This window comes from Rhinoderma darwinii, chromosome 1 (genome assembly GCF_050947455.1).
Source record: "Rhinoderma darwinii isolate aRhiDar2 chromosome 1, aRhiDar2.hap1, whole genome shotgun sequence".
NCBI classification, from domain to species: domain Eukaryota; kingdom Metazoa; phylum Chordata; class Amphibia; order Anura; family Rhinodermatidae; genus Rhinoderma; species Rhinoderma darwinii.
In genome coordinates this window covers 479,122,039-479,135,829 of record NC_134687.1, presented here as the reverse complement: position 1 = coordinate 479,135,829, position 13,791 = coordinate 479,122,039, and the positions used below count along the sequence as shown (strand labels likewise).

The following is a 13,791-nucleotide window of genomic DNA, read 5'->3' as shown; positions in this document are numbered from 1 at the left end:
ATTGGGAAAAGTAATATTCAGATTAAGTTATACTTTCTAAGCTAGAAGCGATTTCTCCGCTATATGATGCAAATGTATCTGATCAGATTAGAGTGTAAGAAATTGGACGAGAGAAGGGGAGAGAAAATAGAGCGTTTTTTTTAAAATCTTATCCAATTTGGATTATTTAATTACCGTATATGTCGGCGTATAAGACGACTGGGCGTATAAGACGACCCCCAACTTTTACCCTTAAAATATAGAATTTAAGATATACTCACCATTTCGTGCAGGAGCGCTTCACTATGGCCATCGGCGGCAGGACCCAGGACTCTCTGTCTCTTTGAACTCGCGCATGCGCAGATAGGCTGCTTCATCGCGCGAGATCTGAGAGGCAGGGAATGAGAGGAAAGGGCGGGCCAGAGGATCTTACAGAGATGTTCCCTGGCGGCTAATACCGGCTTCCCTCAGATCCGTGGCGGATTCCGTGCATCCCGGGAGCCTGTGTACCGGACTGCAGGCTCACAAGGTAACACACAACCTGTGTGTAGACAATATGTAGACTAGGGATGTCACGATACCAGAATTTGGACTTCGATACCGATACTTCGTTTAGTATTGCGTTTTCGATACCAATTTCGATACTTTTGCCAACAGTAATAAAAAAAAAATTCTTCCGTTTTCTGATGTGAGGCGCGACGTGTGATGAATTTTGAACGCACCTCACATTAATAGTAATTAATCCCATCATGTTTCTCAGTCATATTGGGTTAATGTGCGAGGTACATGATGGGGTTAATTACTATTAATGTGAGGAACATGGAGGGTAAATTCATCGCACCTCGCGCCTCACATTAATAAGTGAATGAAAGCCGTGTTTATTTCATTTTTTTACAGCGTACACATCATAAATGATGCAAAAACATTGTTGTCCGCGCCATTACTGAATGTGTGTATTTTATGTATTGAGACTTATTTTAATGTTTATTGTAAAAAAGGTGAAGGTGTATTTTTTTTACAATTTAATAATACTTTGTTTTTACTTTATTTTTAAACTTTAATGTACTGACATATATCAGATATATGCCAGTACATTAACCTGTGGACGGATAATACACAGGCAGTTGTTAGGACATACTTGGGTATGTCCTAACAACATGAAATATGGTAAGACAGCCCTGGGGTCCGTCAATAGACCCTGGGCTGTCTGCCCATATATGGTATGGCGCTCGATCGCGTCACAGGAATTCCCTGTGACGCGATCCAGGGGCATCCCCCCTTCTCACTTTCCCCTGAATGCTGCAGTCAGCTGTGATCGCAGCATTCAGGGGAATAACGGCGGAGATGAGCAGTTTCTCTGATCTCCGCCGTTATAGAGCGGGGCTGCGGCTGTGTAATACAGCCATTGCCCCGCTCCTGACAGGAAGTGCGCGCGCGGTCAGCATGAGGTGATGCGGCCGGCGCTGCACTAATGAGCGGCAGTTCAGGCACTGAAGACAGAACATGGGGGTGTTTTGTAGCGCGCCCGCCATGTTCTGTCTCCAGTGCCGCCGCTCATTAGTGCAGCGCTGGCCGCATTGCATCATCCTGACCCCGCGAACTTAACATGACTCAGGAGCGGGGCTGTGGCTGAATTACACAGCCGCAGCCGCGCTCCCATACATTCATGTGTATTATACTGAGCTGTGCGGCTGCAACGTGCATCCCTAATGTAGACAATATCCGGCATATAAGACGACCCCACACTTTTGACATTTTTTTAAGGGTGTAAAAAGTCGTCTTGTACGCCGATATATACGGTATATAAGAGTAGGTATATGGAGACCACCTGAGACGCTGGTAAACAGCCATCCCACTGGAGATCCATGTACTCTCTCCCAAATGATAAATGGGAGTGTACTTACTTTGGGAGATTTATATTGATTTATTTAGTTATTGGGCACCCTGAAATTATAGAAACCTTAAATTTCATTGAGTCCCCTAGGGTTCAAAGTGCCCAATGTGGAGATCCACATGGTTTCCTTCTGCAGAAGGATACGATTACGATCGCCTCCTCTTCTATCTCCAAAAAGTTGGTAGATCCCCATTAATTTTAGGCCAAAATAGTACTAATAAAAACGACAATCCGTCCCGCAAAAAATAATCCCTGACACCGCTTTGTGCACGCAAAAATAAAAAAGTGGGTCTTAGAATATGGCGACACAGAAAACAAATGATTTTATAAAAAAAGTGATTTTATTGTGCAAAAGCCGCAATACATTAAAAAAACTATATAAATTTGGTATCGCCGTAATCGTATTGATACGCAGAATAAAGCTAACATGTAATTTAGGGCGCACTGTAGATGCCGAAAAAAAAAACAATAAAAAACTATTCCAGAATTGCTTGTTTTTGGTAATTTCCTTTACCAAAAAATGAAATAAAAAGTGATCAAAAAGTCGTATGTGTTCTAAAATGGTACCAATAAAATCTACAGCGCGTCTCGCAAAAAACAAGCCCACACACCGCTCAATCAACTAAAAAACAAAAAAGTTACGGCACTAGTAATGCGGTGATGAAAAAACATCTCAATCCGCAGGCCGGAGGGGAACATTCCTTCAGTTTCAGGGCCCTAGTATTTAGGAACTAGGAAAGGGAATGGACATAGCACATCCGCTGGAAGCGAGGGCGCCCGTATTATACCAGCGCAAAACTTTCCCAGTAATATTTCCCAAACTACGAAGGAGAAAAAGTCCCCAAAAAGTGCAGAGCGTTACAAAAGGGGGATAAGAAAGAAAACCGTTTATCAGTGTGACACCGGCCTGTGCATAACGGATCGCTTCACAGCGTAACACACATCTATGCATAATTGTATTATTTACCCCATTATTATACCCTCTTATTATGCCCTGATGTTCTCCGCACAGATTACATATGCCACCACATTATAAACGGAAATACCAGCAAAACCCCAAACAGAACTATTACCAAGCAAAATCCATGCTCAAAATGGCGGTCTTTTCCTTTATTTATGGGGTAAGATTCTCTAGGGGCACAGCATCTTGTGTGGTGAATGGGCAGATCAGTGGAAAAATTGCAATTTTCACTTTGCACCATCCACTGCGTATTCATTTCTGAAAAACACCTGTGGAGTCAAAATTCTCACTACACCCCTTGATAAATGCCTTTAGGGGTGTAGTTTCTAAAACTGGGTCACTTTTGTTTGGTACATCAGTGGTTTTGCAAATGCAACATGGCGTCCGCAAACCATTCCAGCAAAATCTACGCTCTAAAAGATAAATACCGCTCCTTTTCTTCTGAATGCTCCCATATACGTAAACAGCTGATTATAACCACATATGGGGTGTTACTGTACTCGGGAGAAATTACTTTACAAATGTTGGGGTGCTTTTTCTTCCTTGTAAAAATGAAAAATGTTGATCTAAAACTACGTCTTGTTGGAAAAAAAAAAATTTTTCATTTTCATGGCTTAATTCTAATTAATTCAGCAAAAAACCTTTGGGATCAAAATTTTCACTATACCCCTATATGATTCCTCAGGGGGTGCAGTTTCCCAAATGGAGTCACTTTTGGGGTGTTTCCACTGTACTAGTACTACAGGGGCTCAGCAAATGTGACATGGTGCCCAGAAACCATTCCAAAATCCAAATGTTGCTAGTTCCATTCTGAGCCCTACCGTGTGTCCAAACAGATGTTTGTGACCACATGTGGGGTATTGTTTTACCCGGGAGAAGTTGCTTTACAAATTTTATGGTGCTTTTTCTCCTTCAGTCCTTGTGGAAATGAAAAAAAATTAGCTAAACCTACATTTTATTTGAAAAAATGTAGATTTTCATTTTCACAGCCTACTTCCAAAAATTTCTGCAAGAAACCTGTGGGGTCAAAATGCTCACTATACCCCTAGATAATTTCCTCAAGGGGTATAGTTTCCAAAATGGGGTCACTTGTTGGGGTTTCCACTGTTTTGTCCCCTCTGGGGCTTTGCAAATGCCACATGGCCTCCGCAAACCATTCCTGCTAAATTTGAGCTCCAAGAGCCAAATGGCGCTCTTTCCATTCTAAGCCCTGCCGTGTATCCAAACAACCGTTTATTACCACATGTGGGGCATTGTTTTACTCGGGAGAAATTGCTCTACAAATGTTGTGGTGCTTTTTCTACTTTAGTTCTTTTGGAAATGAAAAAAAATTAGCTAAACCTAAATTTTATTTGAAAAAATTTAGATTTTCATTTTCATGGCCTAGTTCCAAAATTTTTTGCAAAAAAAGCAGCCGGTCAAAATGCTTGCTACACCCCTAAATTCCTTGAGGGATGTAGTTTCCCAAATGGGGTCACTTTTGGGGGGTTTCCACTGTTTTAGTTCCACAAGACCTGTTCTTCGAGTGAAGGAATGACCGATATGGCTCCGGCCTGATTATTCAGTAGTTTGGTCGGGAAGCCCCATCGGTAGAGTATGGAGCGTTTTCTCAAAGTGATATCTGCAAAATTTCTTCTGGCTTGTAGCATAGCCGCCAATAGATCAGTGAACAACTTCAATGTTGTATATGGTGGTGGAAGTGGTTGTTGTTTCAGGCCCTCTTTGACATGGAAGAAAGTATATCGGGCAAGAACATCTCTAGGAACCGAATCAGGGAGGTTTTTTTGGTTTCGGGACCCTGTGTGCTCTATCGATGCAAAGTTCGTACTCAGCACTATGTGGTAGCATGCGTTTGGTGAATAGCTGTAAATAACCTTTAAGTTCCACGTTAGGAACAGATTCCGGGATCCCTCTGAATTTGATATTATTTCTTCGATAACCTATCCTCACTGTCTGTCAGTCTTGCCTGCAGCAAGGAGATCTTCTACTCCAGGGAGCTATGAGAGTGAACCACATCATTATGGGCCGATGCAAAGGACTCCATTTTGGCCTCCACGTGTGAGACTCTCTCTCCCAAACTGTGTAGGGAAGATTGAAGAGGTGCAATGATATTTGTGAAGTCCATATGTAGAGAGCCCCTGAGTGCCAGAAGCATAGCTTTACGTGTCGTTTCAGACACCATCTTATCTGAAGTCTGAAAAGCCATGAAGTTATCTTGAGAGTCCGACATAACCAGAGAAGTAGTAGTAGGGCTATCTTCCACAAGTGCATCATTAAATCGTTGCCGTTGTTTGGCAGGGCTAACAGCCAAGGGAGAAAGTTGCTGAGGAGACTCTAATGGAGATATAGGTATGCTCATGGGCATAGGGTGGAGTGGTGAAGAGGTTCTCTCCTCCTGCATGGTAGGTGAGGAATCCCCCTTGTATCTAGGAGCTGTGGCGAAGGGGAGTTCCAGTCCCCATTCAGGGAGAACTGGCTCTGTCTGCTGCTAAGGCTGGGATGCAGGGCGCAACTGTACCTGCTTGTAGCGTAGCCGGCACTGGAGAGACGGCCCCTCCTCTGTCATCCGGTATCCGGTGCCATATTTGTTCCCTCCATCGGAGAAGAAAAAGTGCTCCAGCGGCTTGCTGGTCTTCACTCTCCCAGATTTTTTCCTTCCCATTGCTGCCAATAACATTCCCCTTGTTGGGGATAGCTTTTAAGTCGCTGGCAGGTGCATTAAAGGTCTCGGGGAGCTACACTGGCGGATTCACTTGTTGAGAAGGATCTGGGTGTACTTGTAAATCATAAACTCAATAACAGCATGCAGTGTCAATCTTCAAAGGCCAGCAGGATATTGTCGTGTATTAAAAGAGGCATGGACTCACGGGACAGGGATGTAATATTGCCACTTTACAAAGCATTAGTGAGGCCTCATCTAGAATATGCAGTTCAGTTCTGGGCTCCAGTTCATAGAAAGGATGCCCTGGAGTTGTAAAAAATACAAAGAAGAGCAACGAAGCTAATTAGGGGCATGGAGAATTTAAATTCTGAGGAAAGATTAAAAGAATTAAACCTATTTAGCCTTGAAAAAAGACAACTAAGGGGGGACATGATTAACTTATATAAATATATTAATGGCACATACAAAAAATATGGTGAAATCCTGTTCCTTGTAAAACCCCCTCAAATCACAAGGGGGCACTCCCTCCGTCTGGAGAAAAAAAGGTTCAACCTGCAGAGGCGACAAGCCTTCTTTACTGTGAGAACTGTGAATCTATGGAATAGCCTACCGCAGGAGCTGGTCACAGCAGGGACAGTAGATGGCTTTAAAAAAGGGTTAGATAATTTCCTAGAACAAAAAAGTATTAACTCCTATGTGTAGAAATTTTTCCTTCCCTTTTCCCGTCCCTTGGTTGAACTTGATGGACGTGTCTTTTTTCAGCCGTACTAACTATGTAACTATGTAACTCCGGTGTGCAGGAGCACAAGTTCTATGTGGCCATCAAGTATGCCGGCCAAGCCACGCCTCCCCCATGGGAGTTATCTTCATGAGCTGAGAAAGATCAGAAACTCATGATGAGGTTGTTGCTGAGAATTCCAGTACAAAGGAGAGCAGCTGGGTCTTGTAAGATCTATTGCCAACAGAAAAGATATTATAAGTTAAAGCAAACTTTCAGAAACTTTTTATGCTGCCCTTTTTTAGGGCAGCATAAAGTAGTGACAGACACGCTGATGTTATGTCATTTTGGAGAACTTAAAGATTAAATGGACGCTTTTCAAATAACTTGTGCTAATCTAATAGTATACCTGATATGTAAACTTTGTAATTTACTTACTGTTAAATTTCGTTGTTTTACTAATGCAAACTATGTGTGAAGGTACTGCCTCTAGGTATCTCCATTCCTGCTGTACACCCCCTGTTAAGCAAAATCGTCTCTAGTTACAGAGCAGAGAAATGACGGACTGTAGAAAGTGGGGGAGGGGGTGTCTCTTCACAGCCTGCCCATAGAAGTCTATGGAGAGAGGAGGGGTAGCAGAAGCAGAGTGAGACACAGGCTGCTTCCCAAAGAAGTCTAGGGAGAGGGGAGCAGGGAGAGAAAGAGATCGATCCGTCATCTGACCAGCCATCCGATGCATACAAGCCCCCAAGTAAATCTTAACTGCCGGACAAATGATCACGTACCCAGCCAGTAATAATGAATAGAAGCAATGCAAAGTCCGGCAGGAGGGCTAGCCTCAAAATCCTGCTAAACACGTATCGCCGGCAAGACAAGTCTGGCTCCCTCAGTGGTCCTTCCCCTGCACAAATTGCTTGCAAAGAACTTAATAATAACAGAGTAGGCAGTAAGCTTCTTCTATTGGCGGATGCAGGCACCCACAATGTTATGTTTTTAGTTTTTCTGTTGTTAACTCTGACCGCCATTATGATATATTTAGAAGTTAATCAAATCTTCCTTTTACGACAGTAATTAGGGTACTTATTCTAGAGCGCCATACAGCCATTGATTGAGTCAGACTGACAGTCGCCAACGAGAGAATGCGGAAACAGTATTGTATCGATTTCTGCCGTCTGGATTGCTACATATGGTAAGGCAGTAGCAGTACAATGGGAAATATACAATCAATGGAGGCAGCGACAGTCCCTGGAAGGATGGTCAAGTGATCAAACTGCTGGGTCTAAATGATTGTGGCAGCTGTCATATTATCAGGGCTGCTATGGCCGCTTCAGTTACAGAGGTAATATTTAATACACTGGGCTGTACTTGCCACCTGTGTAAATGTGCGTCACGGAAAGTTGTTAAGGTCTAAATTGACTTAAAGACTTTATAAACCTTTGACATGGAGGACCTGCCATCATCGGGTTTCACAGTGGTTAAGTTAGCCTTATTGCCTTGCAGCACTGACTATGAACAACACCTGCATTACACCTGTGGTTTTACTCCATATTCTCCGGTTTCCGCCTACTCTCCAAAAACTGATAGGTTAATCGGCTTCCTAAGAAATTGGCCCTAGTGTGTGTGCGTGGGAGATATGTGAACTTAGACTGTGAGCATCCCTATTGAGGTCTGAGACTGATGGGAGTGATAAATCTCTGTACAATGCTGTGGAATATGTTGGCTTTATATAAGCAACTGGAAATATATAATTCTGTTCTACTAAATATGTTAATTGCCAGCCAAGATTTTGGTTGACTATGTACTAATGTTTCCTATACCATGAAGCATTTTTTTTTGCAGGTGAACTGTAGTGCAATATCACAATAGTTACAATCCCAGGGATGCTGTCTGGTCCAGACACCTTGTAAATTTTTAAGCTATTTTTGGCACCAATCGGGACCAAAGAGCAGCTTTCACTCTGGAGGACCCCAGGCGGGCACTGAGGACATTAGGTAGTTGATTTCCACCAGCATGAACCCCAACAATCAGCTAGTCATCTAGGGACCTATGGACAATCCTTTTAACTGCAATGTTCTATGTATTAATTGCAAATCTATGAATATTTCTGGAGAACAATATTTTATCCAGTCCCCATGAGCAGACAGGGTTGTTTTTAATGTACTCTGAAGAAAAAAAAATCCGGAAACATTTTAAAACCCAAGGTTCAAATATTAAAATATGATGTGTCCTTTTTAAAAACTATTAAACATTTTTTAAAATATTTTTGTTCAGTGAATTTATATAAATTGTGGTTTTCTTGGCACAGTTCTTATATATATTTTTTTTATTATTTTACAGGAAAATACTTGAATCTCTGTACAGAGATGGTTCTACGACTCCGAAGTCTTGTGCTCTATACCTTGTCTTTGTCAGTGTTTGGGATTTTAATCTACTTTTACAAAGACACTAAAACAGAAGTTGACCCTGTTGTCCCAAGAAAAGACCCACAAAAACAAGAATTTGTCTTTTGGGTTCCTGCATCAAAAAAGGTCTTCCATTGTTATCCCAATGCATCTACAATCAATGCTTCCTCAACCTTTCCTGAACTGCATCGCTTATTCTTGATGTACAAACACTGCAGGAACTTTTCAACTCTTATCATGCCTAAGGAATGTGAAAAAGATACTTTTTTATTATTAGCCATAAAGTCTCTTCCTATTAATATAGATAGGAGGATTGCCATAAGAAATACCTGGGGAAAGAGGCAAGAACTTCAGGGCAAGAAGATTAAGCTGGTTTTCTTGCTTGGCAAGACTGAGGCCATCGTACCCTCACAATCATTGGACCAACTCTTATCTTATGAACACAAAGAGTTTAATGATATCATCCAGTGGAATTTTATAGACAATTTCTTTAATCTCACACTTAAGGAGCTTCACTTTTTAAGATGGTTCACAGAAGGATGTTCACACACCAACTTTGTTCTGAAAGGTGATGATGATGTATTCATTAATACATACAATATTGTGGAGTTTCTTCAGGAGATGGATCCAGAAAATGACCTTTTTGTTGGAGATGTAATCCGCAAAGCAGTTCCTATTAGGAACACTAAAGTGAAATATTTCATTCCACATGATATGTACAATGACAGTCATTATCCTATATATGCTGGAGGAGGTGGTTACTTAATGTCCAGAAGGACTACCAAACGTCTTCTTAGTACAGCTGAAACCATGGAACTCTTTCCTATTGATGATGTTTTTGTTGGGATGTGCCTTAAAAATATGAATGTGACGCCACAATTTCATGCAGGTTTCAAAACATTCGGTATTCGTAAACCGGTTAATCCATTCGATCCGTGTTTGTATAAAGGACTAATGGTTGTTCACAAATTAAATCCTACAGAAATGTGGATCATGTGGACTTTAGTGCGTGATGAAGGGATGCACTGTTCACAGTCAAAAAAGTCTTTGTGAAATACGAACGCTTCTACGATGTTTTTTGCCTTCTTTAACCTCTTCCCGCACCACGACGTACTATTACATCATGGTGGGGGAGGTAATGTTCCTGGTTGTGTAACCCCTTAGATGCTGCAGTCAAGTACGATCGCAGCATTTAAGACGTTACAAACGGGGGCGCGCCCTTTTGACAGATCATCGCCCGCCCCCCCGCAAAGCGATCGAGAGGGGTGCGAATGGTTGTCATGGCAGCCCAGGGGCCTAATGAAGGCCTCCAGGGCTGCCTTATTTCATCTCCTGTTAAGCTGTGTCTCTGGCACGGCTTAACAGGAGCCTGTAAAAATTACAATATACTGCAATACATTATTATTGCAGTGTATTGTACTAGCGATCTAACGATCGCTGGTTCAAGTACCCTAGGGGGACTAATGAAATGTATAAAATAAAATGTAAAGCTCCTTTTCCCATTTTTCCTCTGAAGTAATGTAAAAAATAAACTACAAAATTGGTATCGCTGTGTCCGTAAAACTCTGAACTATTACACTATAGCATTGCTTAATACGCATGGTGAATGCCGTAAAAATTAATATGCCAGAATCACTGTTTTTTGGTCACTTCATATCTCACAAAAAATTTATCAAAAAGTCTCATGTAGCCCAAAATGGTAGCATTAGAAACTACAAGTCGCCCTGCAAGCAATAAGCCCTCATACTGCTCAATCGATGGAAAAATAAAAAAGTTATGGCTCTCAGAATGTGGCAACAAAACACTAATTGTTAAAAAATAAAATTTGTTTCTTCCTTGTAAAAGTAGTAAAACATAAAAAAAAACAAATAAATTTCGTATCGCCATAATCGTATTGACCAGTGGAATAGAGTTAACATGCCATTTTTATGGGGACAGCCGTAAAAACGAAACCTCTCAAAAGATTGAGGAATCAGTTTGTTTTTTTCCTATTCCACCCCACAAAGATTTTTTTTTCAGTTTCTCAATACATTTATATGGTACAACAAATTGTACCTTTTAAAACCTACAACTCGTCGAGCAAAAAACAAGCGCACATATGGCTATATTGATGGAGAAATAAAAAAAAGTTATGGCTTTTTGAAGATGGGGAGGAAAAAATTAAAATTAAAATACAAAAAATGGCTTGGTCCTGAAGGGGTTAAGAAGGGAAACAAGTGTGTGTGTGTGTGTGTGTGTGTGTGTGTGTATGTATGTATGTATGTATGTATGTGTAGTTTTGCAAATATTCCTACCTGAAGTGCTTTGTCTTTATTACTGTGGCCATTGATGATCGCCTCCCTCCAATCCCAGAGGTTGGATCCCAGCAGACTTCAGAAAGGAAGGTCATACGTGTCTGTAGCACTCAACGCAGTGGCAGTCCAATCCATGCAGCTGGTTTTGGTACTGCAACTCAGCCTCACGCACTTGAATGGGGCAGAGCTGCGTTACCAAATACTGCCGCATAGGCATGGACTTCGCTGTATTGGTTACCACAGTGAAGGAGCCACAGAACTAGTGCAAGTATCATATCCCCTTCTTTGTTTCCGGAAGCAAGAAGCTTATTTTAGGACTAGGTAATCTGAATTTATTAAAAGCTTCTGTCCGTATTCAATGCCGAGTCAATTAATTGCATCAGTGTTGACTGCAGAATCACCAAGGGGAGACAAGAATCTCATAGTCTGAGCACCATTTGTTACATGCTAGGAAATAACATTGTTTCTTAAATTAATGTAACTTTTTTTTTCTTTTTTTGAAGTGTGTTTTTTGGGCGTGTAATAAATGTCTTAGAAATTCTGTTGTGGAAGTGTTCGCTGGGTCTATCCTCTTCTTGTAGTTTTTAATCGGTTAAGGACTAGGCTGTGTTTACAGCTAAATGACCAGAGAAAATGTCACAATTTTGCTATGCGCTTCTTTAGATGACTATAACTCTGCAGGTGAATAAACTTCATTTTGAATTTTATACGCTTTTTAACTGCTTCCCGACCGCCCACAGTAAATTAACGTCGGCGCCTGCTGGGCGGTCCTCATAAGCTTCCTGTCAGTGTGACTCTCAGCGTCACACTGACAGTTTATAATACGTTACACTACCTAGGTAGTGTAATGTATTATAGCAGTGATCAGTGCTGCCAGTCTTCAAGTAAAAAGTAAAAAAAGTAATAAAAATGTTTTATAAAAGTGTAAAAACAAAAAATGCTTTTTTTTCCTAGAATAAGTCTTTTATTATAGGAAAAAAATTAAAATGTTAAAAAAAAAAGTTCTATAATATTATTTTTCCCGCACGGTGAACAGCGCAAAAAAAATAAATTAAAAAAACAATGTCGGAATCAGTATTTTTTTGGTCATCAACCCTCCAAAAATATAGAATAAAAAGTGATCAAAAAGTCGCATGTACCCTAAAATAGTACCAATAAAATGGCTCTCAGAATATGGTGACACAAAAAAGAAATAATTTTATCGAAAAGTGATTTTATTGCACAAATGCCACAAAACATAAAAAAACTATATACATCTGGTATCGCCATAATCTTATCGACCCGCAGAATAAAGTAAAATGTTATTTATAGCGCACGGTGAAAAGTGTAAAAAAAAAAGACAAAAAACATTGTCAGAATTTGTTTTTTTTGTCGCTTTGCTTGCCAAAAAAAATCTAATAAAAAGTGATAAAAAATTCACATGTACCCTAAAATGGTACCAATGAAAACTACAGATTGTCCCGCAACAAATAAGCCCTCGCACGGCTCCGGTGAAGAAAAAATAAAAAAAGTTCTGGCTCTCAGAATATAGCGACAGAAATTGTGCAGTGTCCAAAAGCGGATAAGATCGGGTGCCATTTATCAGTGCGACATTGGCCACATATCTGCGGATTATTATTTATTTACCGAATTATTATACCCTCTTATGTCCTGATGTACTCTGCCCAATTTACACATACCCCCACATCATAAACTGAAATACCAGCAAAACCCCAAACAGAACAGTTACCAAGCAAACTCTGCGCTCCAAAAGCCAAATAGCGCTCCCTTCTGAGCCCCACAGCGTGCCCAAACACCAGTTTACGTACACATATATGATATTTTATATCCGGGAGAACCCGCTCAACATTGTATGAGGTATTTGTCTTCAGTGGCACAAACTGGGCACAACATATTGTGCATTAAAATGGCATATCAGTGGAAAATTGTAATTTTGACTTTGCACCATCCGCTGCGCATTAACGCCTTCGCGCACCACGACTTAATAGCATGTCGTGGTGCGAGGGGTTATATATGGAGCGGGCTCATGCGCTGCGCCCGCTCCATATTCTCCAGGTGTCCGCTGTGTATTACAGCTGACACCCTGGACTAATGGACAGGAACAGCGATCGCGCTGTTACAGGAGCCTGTAAAAATGATATTATACTGCAATACATTAGTACTGCAGTGTATTGTACCAGCGACCTAATGATCGCTCGTTCCTGTCCCCTAAAGGGACTTTTGGGAGGTTTCCACTGTATTGGTACCTCAGTGGCTTTGCAAATGCGACATGACACCCGAAAACCATTCCAGCTAAATTTGAGCTCCAAAAGCCAAATATTGTTCCTTTCCTTCTGAGTCTTGCCGTGGGTCCAAACAGCAGTTTATTACCACATATTATTCATTGTAAAAATTAAACATTTTTATGTTTTTTCAGATTTCAATTTCACGGCCTAATTCCACTAAATTCAGCAAAAAAACTGTGGTGTCAAAATGCTAACTATACCCCTAGAAAAATTCCTTGAGGGGTGTAGTCTACAAAATGGGGTCACTTTGGGGGGGTTTCCACCGTTTTGCTCCCTCCAGGGCGTTGCAAACGCGACATGGCACTGAAAACCAATCCAGCACAATCTGCGCTTCAAAATCCAAATGGCGCTCCTTCCCTTCTGAGCTCTGCCGTCGTTCCAAACAGCAGTTTAGTACCACATATGGGGTATTGCTGTAATCGGGAGAAGTAGCTTTACAAGTTTTGGGGTGCTTTTTATTCTTTATTCCTTGCAAATATTATTTTTTTTTATATTTTTTCAGAAAAAAAGTAGATTTTCACTGGCAAACTCCAATAAATATAGCAGAAGACCTGTGGGGTCAAGATGCTAACTATACCCCTAGATAAATTCCTTGA

General features: G+C 41.0%; 1 protein-coding gene across 2 annotated transcripts in view; it reads left to right on the top strand.

Annotated features, from left to right (window-relative positions):
- Window positions 1-11,418, top strand: part of B3GNT4 (UDP-GlcNAc:betaGal beta-1,3-N-acetylglucosaminyltransferase 4) — a 78,359-nt gene extending 66,941 nt beyond the window's left edge. For both annotated transcript variants that reach the window (XM_075854682.1, XM_075854685.1), the window contains exon 2: window positions 8,552-11,418. In XM_075854682.1, coding sequence (XP_075710797.1) covers window positions 8,578-9,669 — 1,092 coding nt within the window. In that variant the 5' untranslated portion in view covers window positions 8,552-8,577 and the 3' untranslated portion in view covers window positions 9,670-11,418. The remainder of the gene's footprint in view (window positions 1-8,551) is intronic.
- The last annotated feature ends 2,373 nt before the right edge of the window (window positions 11,419-13,791 follow it).